Source organism: Neodiprion pinetum, chromosome 4 (assembly GCF_021155775.2).
Source record: "Neodiprion pinetum isolate iyNeoPine1 chromosome 4, iyNeoPine1.2, whole genome shotgun sequence".
Lineage (NCBI taxonomy): Eukaryota > Metazoa > Arthropoda > Insecta > Hymenoptera > Diprionidae > Neodiprion > Neodiprion pinetum.
The window spans coordinates 28,880,322-28,903,749 of NC_060235.2; the positions used below are offsets into that span (position 1 = coordinate 28,880,322).

The 23,428-nt window shown below is 35.7% G+C and overlaps 1 protein-coding gene across 6 annotated transcripts in view; it reads right to left on the minus strand.

Moving 5' to 3' along the window:
* osa (trithorax group protein osa) overlaps positions 1-22,917 on the minus strand; it is a 30,261-nt gene extending 7,344 nt beyond the window's left edge. The window contains exons 1-12 of one of the 6 annotated variants that reach the window (XM_046621172.2): positions 22,028-22,917; positions 20,469-20,591; positions 18,954-19,160; positions 17,357-17,416; positions 7,486-7,615; positions 7,284-7,379; positions 5,988-6,304; positions 4,797-5,202; positions 4,377-4,502; positions 4,042-4,226; positions 3,875-3,916; positions 1,609-1,806 (exon numbers count right to left, since the gene is read on the minus strand). In XM_046621172.2, the coding sequence (XP_046477128.1) occupies positions 1,609-1,806; positions 3,875-3,916; positions 4,042-4,226; positions 4,377-4,502; positions 4,797-5,202; positions 5,988-6,304; positions 7,284-7,379; positions 7,486-7,615; positions 17,357-17,416; positions 18,954-19,160; positions 20,469-20,591; positions 22,028-22,789 (2,652 nt within the window). In that variant the 5' untranslated portion in view covers positions 22,790-22,917. Of the gene's footprint in view, positions 1-1,608; positions 1,807-3,874; positions 3,917-4,041; positions 4,227-4,376; positions 4,503-4,796; positions 5,203-5,987; positions 6,305-7,283; positions 7,380-7,485; positions 7,616-12,093; positions 12,964-17,356; positions 17,417-18,953; positions 19,161-20,468; positions 20,592-22,027 lie in introns of those variants that run through there. The other 5 variants (XM_046621166.2, XM_046621165.2, XM_046621168.2 and 2 more) reach the window with 5 other exon arrangements.
* Between the last annotated feature and the right edge of the window lie 511 nt (positions 22,918-23,428).

A 23,428-nucleotide genomic window follows, 5' to 3' on the forward strand; every position in this document is an offset into this window, starting at 1 on the left:
CTATTGTTAAATAAAAATAATGAATTTAAAGATTCTAAGCCACTTGCTGAGAAAGCAAATTCATGTTAAAAATAAATTTTACTCAATGCCTCACAGAAGCAGTTTCGACAGTCATGAGATCAGTAAATTTCTCAGGTTCTCAACTTTTGTACAAACTTGCAATCATATGATAACTAATTCTAAAAAATGTAGTACAAGGGGTTTAAACAGTGTATAAGCTAAATTAAAGCAACCATGGATAAAGAGCTGTAAGTAAAATATGACCAAAACGATAATGAACAATAACTATTACATATTATAATAATGACGTTATTGTTCACATGAGGCAAAGCTTTAAATTGCATAAAATGAATGATGAATAAAGTTGTACTCTTCAAATCAATGGAACTCAAGGACAATCTTGAGCAAATGATAATATGCATCGCCATCTAAGATTATGGAAACATACTCGAAATTAGCGTAGCATTGTGCGTGTCATGCATGACCAATAATAAATGTATCAAAAACATTGTGCAAGGCGTGACAGAAGACATATGTGATAATTAAATCTGCTAATCATGTAAATAATATCAAAAGCTCCAGATAAAAGTTATAGTTTTGTGACTGATCGAAAGTTTAAGCATTAATAATGGCAACTTTTGAGAATACTATTAACAATGAGAATATATCCAAATACACATGAAGCTATTATTTTCAACACTGACGAAATTCGACTTGCTGAGTTGGAACATTATATAAAGGAATGAAATGAAGGATTATACGTAATTTCACGTTGTCGAAGTGAAAATTTTTCATAATTATAATGATCAAAATAACATTATTTTTCATGATTATAGTATTGTGAATGTACAAAAGTAACGAAGTGACTGTTGCATCATTCTTTCGAATTTTCGTGTGATTCTCCGTGTTAAAACGTGCCTGTTCGATTATTGTTCATAATAACAAAGTAATTAAAATTCGTAAAATACCTTTTTGTAGAATGCATCAAATAAGTTGCGATACTTAACAATAAATTTTCTTTTGCATTACACCTGTAGAATTTAACGCACCAAAAGTGGTGCTCTTGCTTCAATAATGAATTGAAAATTATTATGATAAAATAAAAAATACGAAATCAATAACAAGAAAAAACAAGAAAAAAAATAAGAATTGTGAAGCGCAACATACACAAATATTATACAATAATGAAAAAGCCGGTATACGTAATTTCACATAGGAAGAAAAAATTTTACAAAACATCATGCACGAGGGGTAGAATTGATTGTGGCAATGCTTGGTAACATAAACAGTGACGAAGAAAAAAAAAACTTAACGACAAACCGACGTTAATCATGTTCAATAGATATAAATCTATTAACTATACAATAAATAAACATATGAAATAAAATATACGGAAAAGATGTGCATCGACAGATGACTATGAAAAACTTTGTTCGTAAATTTGAAATTTGTTCGATAGTTTTTCAACTATATAACTTGAATCTCTAGCTTTTCATGTTTACCTTATTATACAGATAAATCGCCTATACCTTCTGTGAACCACACCCTTTAGAATAAAAATACAAAACACACATAAGACACCGAGGGCTAGATGGAACTACACTGCACCTTGCATACCTCCATGAAGCCCCCTCTCTCCTTGACGTAGAAGTACAATCTGAATAGATCAAGGGGGTTCTTGGAGATAGTAGGACAACTGGTGATAGGTGTACGTTTTTCCTCCATAAAAGACACAAGTTTGTCTAGCCATGTCCTTCGATCCATTGAATCATCCATCTCATAGAGCTTTGCCAAGCTATCCGGTTTCTGAAAATAATATTGAGTTCAAGATTCACAATAACTCGAAGACGAAAAGTATTTTGTATTTCAATTCAAACGAACCATGCTTGATTAATAGTGCAACGTCACATTTAACTGTCTACTCTGTTCCACCACTAAACACAACATATAACAGAACTTTTTCTGCTAACAAACTGTTTTCTGTCATTAATATCCATTTCTTAATAATGTATTATTCCTATTCCAAGACTAGCAAGACCCATAAATGAATTATTTATTTTACTGTAACTTGATTGCCGGTAAGTAAGGAAGATACTGTAAAATAATTTGATAAAATAAGACATTCAACAGTTTGGGACAATTCATTATTTAAATTTCGAAATCTGCAGAAGTGACAATAATTTAAGATTTATATGATAAGGGATATATTTTGAACCGCATTCATATTGCGTGCACCAATTCACCTTTGTAATTGGTTAGACTCGACTGATACTCAAAAACGAATAGTTTGTACGGTTTCTTCACAAAATCGTACTGTCCAAACGTTATCAATCTGGTGTGTTATTGGAATATATTCAGTGTGTATAATAATTTTAGTAGAAAAAAATAAAATTAATGCAATACAGGTTTTTATAACTGGGATGCGTAAAAGTGTGAAAATGGAGATTATGCAATAAAATTAAAGAAATAGTAGCATCTGCAGTATTGTTTTTGCCAGTATTAAACAAAATTCAGGCTTCACAGGGATACCAGGTAATTTAAGTGCAAATAGCGGGTTATTTGTGTTAAAATCGGGTGCTTTCACGGTCCTAACATTTTTGCATAGTAACATACAGGAAAAAAAAAAAAAAAAATGGGGAAAAAAAACAGAAAACAATCCATGACGAAAGCATCCTTTACGAAAGTAAAAATTACTTTAACATGACTAAATTAAAGTTTCCTTGGATAGGCTCATTACTTCATAATTATTATTGCAATTAATAATAATTTGACCGCCGCGCAAGTTGACCCGTGAAGTTTACATTGATTGAAAATTCCGTCAAAAAAATTATTTTTATTATTACAATGATTTTGTTTTATATAAACTGGCTGGTTCTCATATATTGTATCATTATTATCTTATACCTTACTGATAAGTAATATCACACTTAGAATGAAAACGTGAAAAACCGAAACAAACATTTGTGCCTGTTAAAATTGAGAAGATTATTTCGCCATTGAAGAGTTTTATTAATTGCAATAATAATTATGAAGTAATGAGCCTATCCAAGGAAACTTTGACGGAATTTTCAATCAATGTAAACTTCACGGGTCAACTTGCGCGGCGGTCAAATTATTTTTATTATTACAATGACTTTGTTTTATATAAACTGGCTGGACCCGTGAAGTTTACATTGATTGAAAATTCCGTCAAAGCTGGGCCGCAAAATAGAGAAAACGAAAGTTACATGAAAATGATAAAATGCCAAGGAATGGGTTTAAAAAGGAAATAAAAAGCTTTCAGGGAAATTTTCAATTTTAGAATGCTTATAAGGGAGGAAGGTGAAAAAATATGTATTTTTAATTGAAAAGGAGAGCCACTGCAAAACCTGAAAATCATATGGTGGCCAATTCATAATCAAACATGTGCATAAGGGTCCACCCTGACTAACTTTGATTTGATCATCGTTCGACTAGTTTAGTCGTTGACATAAAAATTTCGTATTTTGCGAAAAAAAATAGACTAACTGTTAAATATTAAGGATACTGGTACAACACCGGTATTATTGCAGATTTCTTCTATTTGGTAATCGATTGCTAATAAGTGTCTCATCAATTAATTTCATGATCACTACAAAATAACAGTTGAAGCAAAGTGGTTTAACACAATTTACTATATATGTTAGTTTTCCCCTTTGCCTTGAGAATATATAGTTGTTATTATATCCAAATAAAAAAGCAAGACGGATATGTGAGAAAATTTTTTGCAAATAATGTAATGGTTAAAAACAATTAAGGACACGAAATCAATGAAATACATAGAATAATCATGGGATAGCATCTGTTCAGACATTAAGCGTAAGAGTAGCTAGTACTTGTATTGAAAAACAATAACCTTAGATCTGTATGGGTCTTGAGGCACATGACTGTTAAACACCTGTAAAATATAAAAATATTGCAAATTTAAATAATTTTGCATCTAAATTATAACAAGACACAAGTATATTATAACTAATCAAATAGGTCATATTATTTACTAACGACCAAGTATAAAGTACATACAGGACTAGCTGGAGTACGTGGCCAGCTTGGACTGCTCATGTCCGGATATTCTTCATGCATTGAATTAATGCTTGCTGCACCTGGAGATGGTACTGTACTTTGAGGAGTAGCAGGATGACTATGATATCCTCCGCTAATCAATTCTTTGCGAGACTTTGGTGTTAGAGCAGGATCTTCTCCAGAGGCTACAATAAAATGTGTTACGATGTTCCGTGAAAGAATGTATTTGGCATGAAGTTTTATTCCGATTACTTCTTTTTATTTCATTTTGTTTGGGTTTTCTCGTGCAGTCAGGTGAGAAATGATCAATTCGGTAAATATTTTTTACTGCTCACCCGCTGAAGCATTTGACAGAGTCGATTGCTGCGATCCTTCGTCCAACGAAGTACCATCTGGACCAGTCGTTATAACTGAAGTTACTGTACCACTTGACGTGGAAGTAACATTAATGGCTGATGTTCCTGAGGAAGCGAATTAAATCATAGAATATACCAATTACATAAACATGCATGTCATTTTAACCACAATCCGAGGAATACTCTTACAGCACTGTTTCATCTGTTGTTAACCCCTACAGGGCCAGAAAGTCTATATATAGACGTGAGCTTTATCCAGAGATTTCACACTGACACTAGGCAGAAATTGCGAAACATTTTTGTTCATTTCTATTGGGAGTTTTAAATCTCTAAATGCTGGGCCTCTAAGATTTGACACATTAATTTTCGAGAATTGATTAGATAGGGGAATTTACTCACCGGACGCAGTCGTTGTAATCCCACTATCGTTAGAAGTATCTGTAGCGAGATCTGTAGAACTATGGCTGCTCGGTGTGGGCATAGAAGTAGGATGCGAATTGGGAGTTGTGCTCGGTGGAGGCATAGGGCTTCCTTCATGATTCAAAGGTGGTGTTGCTGCGGGAGGATGCGGCCCGCTGTGTGGCCCAAGTGAAGATGGAGGTCCAGACGAGGGCTGATTCCCTATGTGATTCGGTGACGGGGGTGGTGGACCCATGGAACTTGCAGGTGGTCCCATACTGCCCATACCACCCATACCACCTGGCCCCGGAGGTGCCATGCCAGGACTATTGCCGGTAACGTATACCTGCGGAGGTCCAGGACTAGGTGGCATACCTGTCTGCACACTGTTAAATCCCATTTTATGCTGGAATAAAAATAAGAGATTACAGAATTGGGTTTGTTCATTCTTTGATTAGTAATTCAGTTTGAGCAGTTGCAGGTCAAAGATCGATCATCTTAGGGTTCTTTCTGTTCAGCAAGTCAATGATGGTTAATTAATGAAAAATGAATTCGATTATTATTATCAGGCCTTTTAATAAAACTTCAAAATTTTCTTCTTTTCCTAAATTGAACTATATTCAAATGGACAGGCTTTTCACAGATCTTGATGTTAAGGGGATGCCGAACAAACCGTCAAGTTTTACTGATCATGTCAGTAAATTGTGATTCCGGCTATATTCTTCTCTTGAGCGATAAAACTACTTCAAACGTTGGGAAATTATAGAATGTATGATCGCATTTGGATGGTCACCAAGAAGAGTTCGGAAATTGAATGCAAAAATACGGAAAATATGAGGTTGACATATCACTAGCGTGCCACAACCTCCAGAATGAGTGAGAATCAGCTCCAAGTATATTCATAATGTATTCATCAATTGTTGAAACTTTTTGTGATACCGACATAAGGACAATTAAAAACATCATCATTTTCTAAAATACGAAACAATTTTATTACCCAGGAGAGAAAAAAGTGTAAAATATGATTGGCTCACTCAGGCGCCACTCCAAAATTCCCTCAGTGTCGAATGTTAGAATATTAATTGTAAATATATTTATTATTTAAATAAATATAAAATTAAAATATATTTCGTCCAGATTTCGAATACCTAAAAGATCTCAAGTGTTTTAGAAAAAGTATTATGAGTTTACCGGATAAGGCGGATACTGTGGTGCCATGTTATTTGGCCTTGGTGGCTGATACTGATTGTTTGGCGGTGCCTGGGAATTAGATGGTGGTGGATAACCCTGGGCGAACTGCATATGAGGACGTGCAAGAGGATAAGAATTCTGTGGGTAGCCAGGCTGTCCTGCAGCCCCTCCGGTTGAGTATGCCATATTTCCTCCCATTGATCCAATTCCACCTAAGCCGGTCGGTCCTGGACCTGGTTGGACAACACCAGGGCCGCTGTTGTTCATTTTGTAGCTATGCATGTGCGGTGACGGCCCCAAAGGCTGTTGGTATCCTCCTGAAACAATTGAATGCAATAATAAACAGGTGTACATTTTTTATACAAGCTCCATTATTTATAGTATATCACTCAAGGCGTGAATAAACAATTGCAAACGAATTTTTTTTTCGTAAAATAATAAATAATGCAATAGAATTGTTTTTTTTTCTTGTACAAGTAAATCATGTCTTTGAGATGATAACTTTCTCCTGCAAAGAATAGATAAATTTAATGGTTTCAGGTTATTTGAGAGGTATAATTTAGCCATTGCCCTGAGGACAAATAAATAACTAGGAAAAGAAAAACAGAACCAAAATACTGTATTAGCCTGAGTATAAGTCGATTCTGAATATATGTCAACTCTCATTTCTTCGACTTCTTCCTAGGATTTTTTTTTAGGAACCAAATATAAGTCGAATTTTATGATAAGTTACTATCATTGAAGTAAGTTTATAAATTTTTAATATTGCCTTTTTACACATATTTATGAATATTTGAGTTAAAAATTAAGGTTTTTCAATAGATAAAGAAAATTTTCAAACACGTCCCGAATCGTTCTCACGTATGAGTCAAGTATGAATTTTAATGGCAATATCAACGATAAAAAAAACTTCAACTTATACTCAGGCTCAAACAGTAGGTTCAAAATAAAGATCTCTTCTATTTTCATTCCAAGGAGTTACATCTGTGGTGTTGCAGAATAATAAAATTGAATAAATCAGAGATTCAAATGATGATGAGCAGGCAGTTAACCTCCACATATCATATGGATGATGATTGTCATGGGTAAAATTGGTAAGATTGAATTTTCTTTGGCATTAACTTGGTTAGTGATACGTAGAATCTTTAGATTGGGCTTAAATTTGTTCATAATTCAAAATGTTCTAAAGATTAAGAAGATAATTAATAAAAGAAACGGAACATGTGAAAACTAATTTACTTGTAATTGCTGTATCGAACAAAAAAAAAAAAATGTTGAAATTGGTATCGAACAAACCTTGAGTTGCCATTGGAGAATGACTCATGCGTGCTGGCCCGCTACCATCTGACTGGCTACTTGATGGACGTGGAGGCATCTGAACGTTTGGTTGACCTACAATTATAAGTTTTTTGACATATATTTGTCAGATTGAACGATGTTTAGGAATATGTCTGCACACATTTCAAAAAATGATTTAAATGATGTAAAAACTACTAACCAACAGCTGGGGACATTGAGCGAGAACCTGTGGACCCTGTAGGTGATGGGGTAGGCCTCATTCCCTGAGAATTCGGTGTCCCCGGAGCTGGCCCATTTGAACTATCGTTGCTGTTTTGACCAGATAATTCCTAAAACAAAAAATCAGTCCTAAATGTAAATCTTGAACATTGGTTCATTCAGTTTATTATAGAGCTAAGGATCGGCATGCTATCTAATCCATATCAAGACAAATCTTATCTCGAGCAATATTTATGTGTTATTCGTTATAAGACAGAATGATTGGGTGGACATACGATTATTGAAATGTTAAACTCATAGTGACAAGTAGCGATTATATGACAAGTCCTAATATTCTTATCGAAGCTAAGTGACATCAAATACAGAAGCAAAACCTGATACTCGACGCGTGATTAAGCGAGCACATATCTCGCATGCTAGACCATATTGACCTGGTCATGACCTTCACCATTTTCAATTTCATTGTTCCGTTGGTATGTTCTAGGAGATCATAACAATCACGACTTGGGAAGATTTAGGATTCAAAAGAAATGGGTTTTCTAGTAAACGTACGGGTGGCCAAATCACTGTTAGCTATAATTTGTTTTCATGAAACGTATGGATGGTGTATTTTTGGTCTGAAGTCAAATCTTGAGACCAATGCAAAAAATGGATATGCTTATAGGTTTCCGGTAAAACAGAAATAATTGAAAACAAGCAAGTTCAAGTAAAACAGAAAAAGGAGGAACAACAAAGATTGTCATGAAAAAAATTCGCTATTGGGATTGGAACATAACTTGCAAATCCCCACGGCTTTTGTTCTTTGGCAGTCTTTTTCTTGTTCTTTCAATTTGTTGAATTAAATTTCTAATCCCCCCCCCCCCAATTAGTTTGCTTGTATTTCCATGAATAAAATGGAAAAATAAAAATACGAATACAAACTCGGGAAAAACCCTGCTAAGATCTAAAAGTTTGTCTTTAATTTTGAATTTTGCTTTAGCATAATTACACATGAGAATAGGTATGCAGTAGAATCTGTATTAAAAGCAGAAAATTTGAGTTTGTTGCTTCAAAACTACAACCATTTGAAAAGTTTGCAGCAAAATGAACTCGTATATTCCTTATTGATAATAGAAAAACAACTATAAATGAAAATCATTGATGACTTGTTAAGCATCTTGAGTCTGATAACTTTGACTCCTTAGTAAAATAAATATGAACATACTTGGATATTGACACTGCATAATAATGTATTTATTTTACTACACCAGCTTTGAAGAATAATATTTGATTATATGAACCACTACTATTAACGATTGTGTACACTACGAATGTAAGTAAACAAATACCAGGGATACCAAACATCTTGATTAATTCTGACTGAAAAGCACACAAATGTAACTTGCCATATGTCGCACAACAATGTGCAGTGTATCTTTCAATGCCAAAACTGTATCTATATCATTTATCCACACACACAGCTTCGCCTGTGATTTTTCAATCCCTGTACACACGCACACTCGCTACAACTTGAGTGAGTTGTTTTTACGACAATTACACAAGTCCTTGATAAAAACTAGCTCCTTGGTCAAAGTGATGTATTGGTACTACAGGTCCATAGATGGACGGAAGCGTAAGAAAACCATGGCTTGGAATTCTCATTTCACATATAAATGCAAACCCCTCTGCTAGAATGGCCATTGTAGGATGACACAATGTAGGAATTTGTACGTTGAATTGATTGTATATTCATTTAAAACAGGATGATACTAGTGACAAAACAAAATAGATGTTAAAATAAATACGGATTGTTGTGTAATGTCGTAAGTTCAATGAGTCGTTAAGTTTGCTAGATAATATAAAAGAAAAGAGGATTGATTAAATAAAAAAATGCGTGTTTTCTGTTTACATTTCTTTCAATCACGTGCATTAATCACCTATACCTGATAATTATTCTACTAGTGACAAAAAACCCATTTCTGTGCTATAGTTCTGTGAACATCTGCTAGAAATGGCTTTTTCAAGTTTAATAATAAAAAGAACTTCAATAATGGAACCGAAAGAGAAATTCTTTTGAATGCTTGCCAACTAGAAGAGATTATTTCTAAATTTGAACTTCTTTAGGTTGTTGACTTTATTCTCGTATGTAACGTCTCAATATTACGTTAAAAGAATTTATGGTGTATAAATAGATATTCACGTTCGGAAGTCTTTATTTATATCGTACTTATTCTACTGTTGGTTTAATTAGTACAAACATCGGCCTGTGGGAGATTATCTACATATGATATAATGCCCTGAGAGAGAATAATAAATTATGCCATCTTATGATGTATTATTTGTGTATCAGAATCTGAATTTATCACCAGAAGTGGAGAACATACTGGATGCACAAACATGCCTACACACATCTGTGTAATTATGAATGAATAACACGTGTTGGTGAAGTGACGATTGATAAAGATAGAATCTACACATGTCGTCTTGTTGTACACACGTGTAATGTGTATTATTTTGAATTGCGTCACACAAAACCCGTAGCAACATATTTCCATACATCAAATCATTTTTATCGTGAAACTTGCGCTGAACTTAAGTAACGTATCTCTAGCTTTGCACTTGTATAAGATTTAATTTGACGTGCTTGCAATGATTCGTTCACCTAAATGACAAAAGCACACGTAACTGCAAAATAAATGAATGAAATAAAATTATAAGCAAGTAGGAACAGATTATATAACAGATTAAAGCAACTCGAATATTTTTTCAAAATTCAACTAGTGTGTCTATTCCAAGATTTTTTTCTTATTTGACTTCCTTCAATAACATACGCATATGCACTTGTGATGAAGTAAATGAATAGAGTATAAAGCAAACTCTTTGACATTTGATAAATCAATATATCTTTGTAGTATTATTGTTCAAATTATTCATATCTAAAACGACATCTTTATATTTGACTGATTTTGATCTTCTTTGTGTCTACTCTATTCTAGTTTGTACATTCATTTTGAAATGAATATTTTGCTGATGTATGATAAAATTCGGAATGGAAGGAAATTACAACGATTTCCTACAGCCAGAATTTGATCTGATTGAGGAAAAGCTGATACTATTTTTCTAGAGAGAGGATTATGAATGAAGTATGTTCATGTAAAAAAGTCTGCTGTGATCTCCCAAGATACTCAACAGGTGTTTAACAATACACCAGAACTCAATGTGTTTGACATAAAATATAAACTATTCATAAGAAAATCTTGAGCGCAATAATCATCAGTGGAAATAAAAGTTAATGGTATATTCTGGCAGAAAAGGATTTAAACGAATGAATTGACAAGATATTGTACACCATATCATTAAATTGGTTTATAATTTTATACATAAACATTGAATATAATTTTTAATTTTTATCAAGATACTTAACCAATTCTTTGCCTGTCTTGATTTGAATTTACATTGGCCACGACCAGGTGGACTAAATTATATTTTTGTGACATACGTTTGCAGGAAATTTTTAATCAACAAGGTATTCTTGGTATCAATTTAATTTACGAATAAGAATTTATACAATTCTGGACAGCATTTCTTGCAACACACATTGATCCTGCTCATATAGTAGATACAAAAAGATACAGGGAAGAAGAAAATGCCAATTCTGTTATGGCACAATTTTTTTTGTTTACCACCATTCAGTAACCGGAATTTGTTGTGTTCTCTATGCTGTTCAGGGTGTTATTCATAGTTTCAAATGAAAGATTGAAATCTGTTTTCTTTTTCCCTGAAAAACGCTGGTTCAATAAAATGATATGACAGTATAACGCAATTTTTAAACGTCTATCTGACTTAAGAAGCGAAACAAAAATATATTTAGCAGACATATGTGTAGTATCAACTCACACTAATTTTATAAAAACTATAATAAAACGTGATAGATCGTTGTGGGGTATTAAATGTTTAAATTAATATGCGTACTTGGTAAAAATTTGAGTATTTCTGTGAAATACAATGCGATTCGCGGTGCCGCTTCCGCAGCGGAAAAGTGAAAATAGTTTTCCATTCGCGTAAGGTAGTAAAAACCTAGTAGAGAAAATAAAAAACAAAAATGTAATATAAAAATGACACGGGTACATATAACTTAATGTGTACAATTCAAAAGCACAGTAAAATTTCTCAATACATGTACCGTCGTGTCGCGTCACACGTACAAAACAAGTAAGACTACGACGATTCGTATATCATTTGAGCAACGAGAACACTGTATTATTTGATAGAACATACTTCGTCGTATTGTCTAATACGAAATTGTTAGTCAACTGCGATGTAATAAATACTCTTGGTAAATCTGATGGTGTATAAATAGTAAAAAAACTGCAATGAATTTCCTGTGCAAAACAAGTTGCTGACGAATTAAAAATGGTGTCCCGTTCCTCGATATTCTCTGAAGAGAGTTTTTGACACATCGAATGAACGTGGCTTATCGTTAATATGTGCGTATATGTATGCACATGTATACATGGATATTAATTTTCTCTCGCCCTTTTCTTCGTCAATTTCCTACTCACTTTTGCCCCCCGTTTTTTTCCCCGTCCGCCTATTCCTACCAACATACCGTAATTAATCAGCGGCACGAAACAGCGACGGCAGACGACGACGACCCGGTGGTTGCGGTAAATATCCAATCCTGAATAAAATATTATCCGAAGAACCAAGTCGACACATCCTTTTCCCGTCACTAAACTCTCTTTGCACACTACGTTAAGTATTTTACCACCATCATATGCCGGAAAAATGTGCCGACGTAGAACGGGGGATATGGGAAAACAGGGTTTAATATTTCTCGATTAAGAAAGATTCGCGCACAGCACTAAATCCAATTGAAATGCGGTGTAAACAGTTTGATCCACACACGACACATAAGGATAAGGAATAATATATCACCGTAGTCGCCGGTATCCTCGTAGTGTAACACACATTATAAACACAAGTTGTTCCAATAACAGGAGCGCCTACTACAACAACGCCCACCACCGACGATCACGTCCATTAAAATAATAAATTTAAGGTGAAACATTGTTATGAATATTCCCTTATCCTTTCGAATATGATTTGTACCTCATCTAGATTTTGATATTAATGCAAGGAGTTCAACGACGAGCCTGCAATTCAGCAACTCTACCGTCGCCCCGATGCCCACCACCACGTTGAACTGCACGGTAGTAGACATACTTAATGCTCCGTTAATTCACTTATGTAAGTCCGCTTTCAAAAAATTCCCCGTTCATCCGCACCATACGAATAACACGACGATTTACACAATCCAGCATCAACGAATATGGCGAAAAATAACGCCAAAAACTGGTGAAACCGGCACTAGTCGCTAGACGAAATCAAGTCGTTCACCGATGGACACGGTTCCAGTCCTGTCGTCCCTGTTCGTACGAGGGCGGTGCGTTGATCGTGGCGCGGTTCGTTCGAAGCAGCATCACCGCTAGCTGCTAGCTCGTTGGTCGATCGTGAATACTCGGCTGCTTACGCCGTCGCTTCGGCTTTACCGCACGAAAACCCGTGTGTTCCAGAAGTTCTGAAATACGTACTGTCCGTACGCCACCTATCCGACTCATTTTTTTAAATCAGCCTATCGCCCCCCTCCCTCCCCACCCGACGCCCCACCTCGCAGCAGCATGCCGATGATCTTGGGGTAGTTACGAAGGGGGAGAAAAAAAAAAGAGGAGAGAATAATGCTATACGGCTAGGCATGTATGAGTGTACATACATCCAAAGCAAAGGCATATGCGTGTAGGATTGTTCGCATTTTTTTAATTTTTTTATGGATAATATAAAAATACACCCGCGACACGCGAGTCCTGTACCTGATATTTTCGATTAAAATTTCACAGGCATATTTGGCATTTGATTCTCTGGGAAGTAACAGGACGTCATATTGTGAAGATTATTTTTATTTGTTACTTCAAATTACTTCGCCCAGTTTGAACGCTGCCAGTTGTTGCCGTTGAAATACATTTCTTGCGACATCAGCAGTATATTACTTTTTGTCTAGTATACTTATCAGCTTTCGGAGAGGCTTCGCAACATCGCGTCAAACAGCAAAGTCATTCTCGAATCTATCCATTTTATAAAATGCGCAGGTGAAAATTATTTCCCTTGCAGTGAAAAAAAATTAATTGTTGTCTGGTCATATGTGCATGTGCGTGTGTGTGTATACATGTATATATGTATATATATATACATATATATATGCGCTCGCGCGCGGGTGTGTGTTAATATGTATACACTTGGTATATTATACGAATGCATTCTAGATAGACCACGTAGACGATCGATTGAATGGCATCGAGGAATATTACAGAATTTTTAATTTGCCGTGCAGCAGCAAGGTACAATATACATCATGTATATGCATGCTGGATGTATGCACAGCGAGGTCCGACCGAGTAGGCATCAGCGAAACAAAGTTTTATTAAATTTAGTTAAATGACAAGGCAAGCATCCGCGGCTGATTTGAATTCCAAAGCAAGAAAAAAGAATATAACGAGAAAAATTGCCGATTCAGGTTTTCCGAGTCGGTCCCAGCAGAAATGTCGTACCGCGCTACATAAAACTAAAAATAAAGAATAATAAAGAAAAACAGTGTAGAAATATCAGGGGAAAAACAAAAGGAGAGTGATGAAGAGTCGGAGAAAGAGAAGGATGAGAGAGGAAAAAGTAAATCGCTCATTGGAACGAACGGCCCCGAGAATCCGAACCGTTCGCGTCCGGTACCGTGGAACACACCGAGGGGTACCATCCAACATGAAAGCTGAGAGCGACGAGCGAGCCGAGCGAGCCAGCCAGCCACCCGAGTCCCGACCATTCGACCAACCAACCGACCGACCGACCCGTATGAGCCAGCTTGCCTGCGGTGCGGGGAGGAAGGACGGCGCAAATATCTGGGGCTCCGGCAGCCGCGCAGCACTAGCTCTGATCGAACGACTAAATGCCTATTTTCAACAAAAAGAGAAAAAAAAATGTAAAATCTGGAAACCAGAACTGCCCAAAGCGTCCATGTCTTTGCCATTTATCTTTATTTTTCAAACAGTTTTTTTCCCCCCAAGTATTTAGCGTTGTAGCGGCGTATGCCCCTAGGTGTCGTACAATTGGCACGATTTGATTAATAGTATTACGTAACGATATCGCAATTGCGTGTATGCGTATATAAGTATACGCATTGCGTATGTGCGCGCGGCACATGTGTGAATACTGATAAATGCGGCAGCAAAATACAATTCTGTTATCGGGCTATCACTCTGCATAAAAGAAAGGAGAAACAAAAGAGTAAATAGAGGAAGAACAAGAAATAGGAAAGAAAAGAAAGAAGAGAGGGAGCAGTGAGAGGGGGAAGATGAAGGGATTACGTTCTCCCGAAACCATGCGCTGAAAAATCCGAGTTCTTTAATATTGCAGTGTGGCAGGTAGCGGATGACGTCCTCGCTTAGCCATAGGCACCGTAGATTAGCCAATGCTCATACACACGTTCGCGTTTATACTGCGACGAGCATGGCGAAACTTATATACGTAGAGCACACCATTATTGAAATCACCACACACGTAATACGTTCGCGTATACGTACATTTCAAAATGGTTAAAGGTAATTTTGGGGGAGAGGGAACTTTTTTTCTCACACAGAAAATGTGTACGGTGTGTATACATTCATGGGATTTTTTCCCATACACACGGTATATAAGCATAAATATATAAATGTATGTGTCATATATTGACGATGCGGATAGGACATTAGGCGGGAGTTATAAGCGACCCATGTATGCGTGACGTACGCATGGCGTGCACGCGATAAAGGTGCGCTAGCGTTTGCGCTTGCGCGTGTCGCGTAATTTAAAACATGACGCGCGTATTGAAGCGTAAGTAGCGAGGAATTTATTTTTTATCAACATATTCGTTGGGATTTGAAATCCCGCGGAAAACAGGCGAGCGCATCCGTGCAAACGCAAGTTTGAAACGACGCGAAACATTCTTCTAAAAACCAATGATTCGAAAGTTTTTTTTAATCCTACCGATAACAGGTATTATTACACCGAAGAATTAACGAAATTACGTATTACTTGAAACACATTTTAAACAACACATATCAGTAATGCAAATTATTGATACGAACCAATTAAACAAAATGCAAACATTACGAGGAAATTGATTCAGTCTTTCTAAGATATTTTTTAATTATAATCAATAGTATATTCATGGGAACTTACTGTTCAAATACGACAAACAAGATACTGAGGGTAATAAAGCTGATGTAAAGTCATTGAACACTATCAAGAGAAGAATAGTTTTCAACAGAATTAATCTTATGTCAGTTGTCTATTCCCTGGACACAAACAATCTATGTTTGATATAGACTACTATAATTTGCACAACACATAAGACTAATTTTTTTTTCTCAATATACCGTAGTATATGGTAAATGTGTAATTGAATTTTCTTAATATACATACGTTAACATATAGGTAATACATACACCCACGTATGGTTATACCTATATTGAATTCTGGTAAACCATCAATTTTATTAAACAATGGTGCAACTGAATTTGAAGCAAATAAATCTGAAACCACTGTTACAATATGCTACTAGTATAAACTATAGGTTTTGCAACTACTTGCAGAAATTGTTATCTTCATTAGTATGATTTCAAATCTATTCTCAATGCTTCGAAATTGGAAATTATACCTGTGTATCTACGCAAGATACTCAATAAAGTTACCATAGGATCAAAATATCAGCGAATAGCTAGTATCAAACCGAGAGCAATTTCTAGTCGTTTATTAGACTCGGTATCTGTAGACAGTCTATTAGACTTGCATATAGCTTAGAAATTTGAAAAGAAATCAACTGTTCCTAAAAATTCCAATGTATTAATTCTAATTGAAAATTATTTGATTTATAATTTAATGCAGTTAATGCAATTCATAGATTCCAAAATACACAAAATTGACGATTTCTTTGATTGGCTTGAAATTCAACACTGAGCAACAGTGATGGTGTCGTGACTAAATAGTTATTTTTCAAGCATTATTACACTTAGTTTCTGAGTGATTTTTCGAAAAGTAGGATCCGTCTAATTGACTAAAGCACAGTAGAATATTACAATGACTTCCTGTCAGAAATAATTTCATAGCTAAAAACAACAGTGAGCAAGATGATGGCTCAATAACAAGAGGGACGAGAACGTTTCTAGTTCTATACCAAGAATTTGTAATCACCCATGATTCTTGGTAGTTTGAATGGTCACAAAATGTATTGCTTGAATGGGAGAATTATAATGTTGAGAATCCTTTACAGAAAAAGGTCTACCCCGCAGCAAAATTTTAAGGATTTTATCAGACTCGTATTTTGCAATAATTAAATTCACTTTGACGATAATATAAAGATGGACATTCCGTGCCATTCATGTGTTAATTATGAAGAAAAGTAATATATGAAATAAGAAAGTTCATTGACTTTAGTATGTACTGGAAGTAAATTCCTAACCCAATATTTACTTGTTGCCTAATGTTACTTTGGAAAGTCATAAGTTTAGTATTGTAAATTTTGTTTTTATTTGCAGGTGGTTGATATGATACTTTTAACTAATCAATTTGTAGCAGAAATACGCTAATAAAGAAGTTGATATACCTATGTATTTCATTGTTAGATACAAAGATACGGAAAATCAAAAAAATGTGCGAGTACTTTTTAATCGAGCATAGAAACCAGAGCAGAAAGTTTATGCGTATTTATGAAGTTTGATATGACAATATTAGATATTTGCAAATAAAATATTACATTATTACAAGTCAAAAATTAAATTTTTACTCACGCTAGCATCAATCCCTTGCGCGTTTGGTGTGGTGGATCGTTGCTGCATATTATGAAAACTCTGTAACATAAATGATACATGTTAATTATAATTAAATTAATCAGAAGATATATTCGAATGTTATAGATAATGTTGCAACATTTGTATTGATATTTAATTTAATTTCGTTAATGGTAAGCTAATAGTTAGGAAATAACGTTTCTGTACAATTCTTATGTTTTGCTTTTGTATCCGTGCTGTCATTTTTGTTAACGTGTGATCTGTTGAATTGTCAATTCGAATGTAACATTATTCTTTTCTGGCGAAAAATTTGTTAAATTAAGTGATAATTATAATAATGAAGAAGTTCTTAGAAACTTTGAGAAGAGAAATGACTCGGCCTACAACTTTGGATAATTGTCTTTGTTAATCTAGTTAGCAACTAAAACGATAGATTGAACATATTGAAATATCGGTGATGGATTTGTCTAGTGTTTGCACAGTACATGGTTCTGTAAGAGTGTGTTCAACGATGAATTTAAACATTGGGAACCAAACTAGGTGAGCATTTACGGTACTAAATGTGTGACATAATCAGCTAGTCTATGATGATCATAGTCGTCGTTTTATAAATGTTTTAGTTTAAAACTACACTATTTATTTTATAACAAATGACTGGGATGCATTCTGGCAAATGCCATAAAGATCATTTATTTTCTTCTTACATTTCATACAAACTCAGTAAGTCATAAGTATTAATTTTCAACTGAACTTTTTAAACCTACCAATTATTAATTTAGAGTCAGAATAAGTACCAGTATTCTCAGCTTTGAAACAAAATTATGTGAGTCTGAAGCTTGACAAGAAGAAAATTTCATGTGGTATTTAAGGTACTGACCAGGATAGTTTTTGGATCTTTTTAATCTCATTTCATTTGTAGACCATAATTTGTACAACTTCTCTAATCTTATTGAGTCCTGCTTCTTTTCAGTCAGCAAACTCGATTGTAAAAAAAGGTTGAGAACGAATATTTTATGACACCCAGTACATGTAAAAGTACTCTCTATTCTTAACAAACTAATCTATACCCTATTATGTGCAAATTTTTCACTTGATAAGCAGAAGTAAGTCATGTTTTCAATTTTCTAAATTTGGCACTATCGCGACTGGGTGGCAGCATATACATGTATTAATTAAAGTGACCGGTGAATAGTGCAGTGAATATGCCCTAACATTGAAAAATGAAATTTATGTGCCATCAATCATAGTTTTACGACAAGTTCTGTACTAAAAAATTTATGCCAGAGTAAATAGTGGGCAATTACTTTATGGTGTTAGTATAAAGAAAAAAAAAAATTGATTATTGCTACTTGTGCATGTGTATGCAACAATTCCTATGTTCTGATAATCATGTGCATTCGGTAGGACAGCTATTCAAAAATAGATAAACATGTATGCTTAACAATGTGGAATCATTAAAGTCTCGTTGCAAAGTAACACTTCAGCCAGTACAGTAGAAGATGAAATAAATGCACGCTTTGCAACTCAAGTAATAATTAATCAAAGTTGCTGTGAGGGGGAATGGCCTCTACAGTTTCTTATGGTAATGCAAACTAACCTGTGACTGATTCGGAGGTTGAGGTTGCGGCGATGCAGCTGGTGGTGGTGCTGGAGACTGTGACAATGCCCTCTGCGGAGACTGACTTGCTGGATTTACTTGGTTTGGTGGCATCTGCGGTGGATTAGTGGGTCCACCCTGATTCCATCCTCTTTGTTCTGAATACATACTAGGCGGATGTCCGCTTTGTGCTCCATACGAGTTCAACTAAAACATGATAGAACATGGAAAAATCAAACTCCTCCACGGTGTTATAATTAACTACCATTTCTACCGAAAGCTTGTGTCGCTACAATCAATAAGAAAAAGGACGAATAATCAGGTAATCAAATAAGCAGCAAGCTACATGTATCAAAAACAATGGAAAAAAGATATTTTGATAATTGACTATTGCGGTTCGTTTCTTACCATAATTTAGATCTGTTACTCAATTTGCTATGAGTGTAAATGACATCCATTACTTGTATATTCTCCAAATTATAATGTTATAAATTCATTTCCAAGTTAAATATTGTAAATTTGGTCAATAATATTGGTATGCAACAGAACAAACACAACCAACTATAGCTATATATTTGAAAAGTTGAAAAAATTCGATGAATCAATTGGTTTTATTTTTGATCGCAAAAATCTTGCTACAAGCTGCGCTACAATGTAAATAATACTGAATCTTGCAACTTTAAAATCCATATACCGATGATTTAAACAATTTTCATATTCTTTAATGTAATACAAATGTGATTCCAAAAGTAGTATCACCCGTTCATATACTTTCCAAGTATTGAATTGTTATATCAAAATGAAAATATTGTTCAATTTGTTCTGCTACATACATAAATTATCTCAGAAAATGATCAGGAATTTTCTCCAATTTTCGAGTCTATTAACTTGTGAGGATATGAACAAACGTAATAGTATTTCATGTTAGATGTACACAAATCTTTTTTGTTAATATTCATGTTTAAGAAACATGCACAGTCAATTCTAAGATTACAACTTCAACGATCTTATCTGATTCTCTCCTAAGTTTTTTTTTTTGCATTTCTCCTATTCTACTAGACATTTTTTGTTTCAATTAAGGTTTTATCAGGGGATTTGTGCTCAAAAAGATGTTGAGAGCTACTATAAATGTAACTCCATAAAACACACACTAATAATAGGTTTAGTCAACAGTCAGATTTTAGGACTTGTACATAGCTATGTAATTGTGCACGAGGTTGAAGTTAGTAACGTTATCGCAACGAAACATTGGGAAAAACATTAGTATTTTCTTATTTTTACAACGGCTGAAGGAACTAAGATTTCGGAATATAAGCCTATGTCTTGATTTATTATGGTTTACTGATTTCAATCATTTCCAAAGTCACAAAATAACAGTTTTTCCTCAGCATAAGTCATTATGGTAACGCTATTAACTTCAGCATGATCTTTATTCTTCTCTTTAAAGAATACATGACGATCGTACAGCAGTTCACTCTTGCAGTACATAAAGCTTGGTAAATTATTTTTGCTTACTTGATGGTGACTGTACGGTACATGAGGTCGGGATGTCGATGAGTAGCGTTGGGTGTAGGGTGGATATGGCATGGGTGTTGGGGACCTTGGTCCCCCCGGGCCAGGATGTAACCTTGGTGAACCCTGAAAAGATTGTCGACATTAATTTCTATCCCAAGATATATGCTGCAAGCTTTTGTGCAATCTTTCAATCACTGGGAATATTGAACAAAAATTGAAATATGATCTGTCCGGGTGGTACGATGAATGTTTAATTATTGAACTTAACCTGCGGTCAATTATGTGAGATTAGATCTTACTGAGCAGAGGTTTACAAAAGACTAATTTTGTGCATTTTACGAATTACTGATGGTATTGATTTCTTGATATACGAATAATCAATTCCCAAACAAAAAAAAGTTTCACATCAAGGATTTATAGCATTTGAAATTCATGAACTCTGACGTACAGGTTGACCTAACAATAATGTGAAACCTCAGGGAATTTGTTCTACTTGTGTTACACGTACTATTTACTTGAAACATTATTCCTTATGCACATAGATATTAATTAATATTGCGTATCCCAAATTTGAAACAACAGCTGACTGAAAATAGCCTGACAAGGCTATAGATTTCCATTTTGTACGTATAATTATTCATTTACACGTAATATGACAAAGCTCAGTGAATACTACACAATTTCATATCTGTAATGTATAATATTTGATACCTCATTACTTCTAAACTGAGTTAGAATATTACCAATGCTTGCTACATTATCGATATATGTCACAAGGAAATTCTTTGCTAAATTTATTTCATACAACTCGAAATTTTGCCACAAAGTCCACGTAGCCACAGTTTCAAAGCAACGGATCTAATATCCCGCTATCGGAAAGCACGAACAGTCGCATACCCAAAGTCCTGAAACCTTAACCTAAGTTGCTGTCTATCATGTTTAGATAGCTATGCTTAAAAATATTAGTTATATAACTATCACAGAATATGCAATCAGAAAAAATCCTTGCTCGCTATTCGTTACGAGCAACTCCTTGATTCAGATTCAGTATTCGTGACTCGGAATCACTGATAATCTGAAGATTTTCTCATTTAACGAACAGAAAGCCCTGTATTTTTAGTCATGGAATGTGGGAAATAAACATTTTGGCTATATTTTCTCTTTATGCAAAAGCTTTCATTCATGTCGAATTGTACAGCCGTAATCGTAAGACCATAGACCCAAGACAAGGTTATAAAAAAGATGAAATTAGTCCGAAAGATTTTAGCAAACGCAATCTTTACTTTAATGGCAAATTGCAGGATACGTTGTCACAGAATTTTGATATGGTATTCCCGTGAAAGAGGCAACAGAGCTTCTCGGGTACTCCACGTTTTTCTAGTAGCTCAACACCCTTGAGCTTGGACACGACAATTTGGAGAAATTTCACCGGTTCACGTTACCCCACAGAGCAGTGATTCCAGAGACCCGTGTAGTCGTCCCTATAAACTCGTGCGCTGAAAATACTCATTGCATGATAGCGACGAATGGAGGGAAACGCGCAGTTTCATTCTACTCACAGTTTGCGGGGGGCGTTGTCCTGGCTGCGGGTAAACCGGCGGTACGACAGGTGGACGCTGCATGGGCCACGGCTGCTGGTACGGCTCTGCCCCCATGCCTGGATAGTTGGAGTGAAACCGATGAACGGGGCTCGATGCTTGAAGCAATTGGTTAAGCGTAGGCGTAGGGCCGGTGGCTTGGGATATACTTTGACCGGATAAAAATCTTGGGGATTGCCCCGGGAATCCAGCAGACACAGGGGGATTAGAGTGAGAGAGGCGCGGTGACTCCATTTTAGAGACCAGGTAATGTTCATCAGAAGATTCACATTGACTCACTGAATGTCCTGTGCTCCCTTCACTGACAGATTGTTTACTAGAATACTCATCACTGTTATACTCCCTTCCCCCACTACCGCCCAAGGTGTTCCCAACAAAACCATGCGGATGACTTGTGTCAAGTGTTTCACCTTTCGAGGTGTGATCACCCCCAAGCGATCCCTCTTTCGTCGATTTACCACCGATATTTTGTTCACTAATATACACGGCACCAGCAGCAGTAGGGTGTCCACTAATGTCCTCGCGGTATTGACTCATCTCCGCTAAACTGGGATTATTTGGCCCACCGCGATTCACATATTTAAGCACCGCATTACAGGATACTTCATCATTGGTATTGAATTCCTTTACGCTGCTATTTACCCCAAGTTGAGAATGTTTTTGAATACATTTCACTTCACTATGCACATCGTTTTGTTGGCTTTCGGCTTGCGTTGCAGCCATGTTCTTACATCCCCACTATCATTTTGCGAGGCAATAGATCCGCCAGCCAATCAGAAGCCTCTATTTTTCGAAAGGATGTAGATTCGTCGAAGTTCACTACGCCATTGGTCGGTAAAATAGGATAACGGAAATTGGAAATCACACGCATTAACCGCATGGCCAGACGCCTACAGAGAGCACTATCGTCGCCCCAGCCAGGCTAGCTTGGTCTACGATTTTTTATATACCGTAGAGATTTCGAGTGCTTTTACAATCTGCCCGAGGCTGCCGGTTGCCCTCCGAACGTTCTCTCCGACATATACGATCGAGATATATCCTACGGGAAAGACCACGTAGCTTACAGCCACATACTCGATGACCCAATTATGTATCGTCAACGATGCCCGACTGTCGATCGCCCCAATGACGCCGATACATTTTTGTTTATCTTGTAAATTGCATTACCCCCCCTTTCGCGGATTTTATTTTTTTAAATAAATGAAGCCTGGTATAAATATTGTTGAAAATCCACACCGCTTCAGGCATCGCGTTTCACCCAATGGGATTCTCCGTTAGGTTTTCAGGAAGGTGAAGTTTTCTAGTTAAACGCTCTAGTCATTGGTCTACACCTCGACGCCCAAATGCGTCGTAAACTCGCGT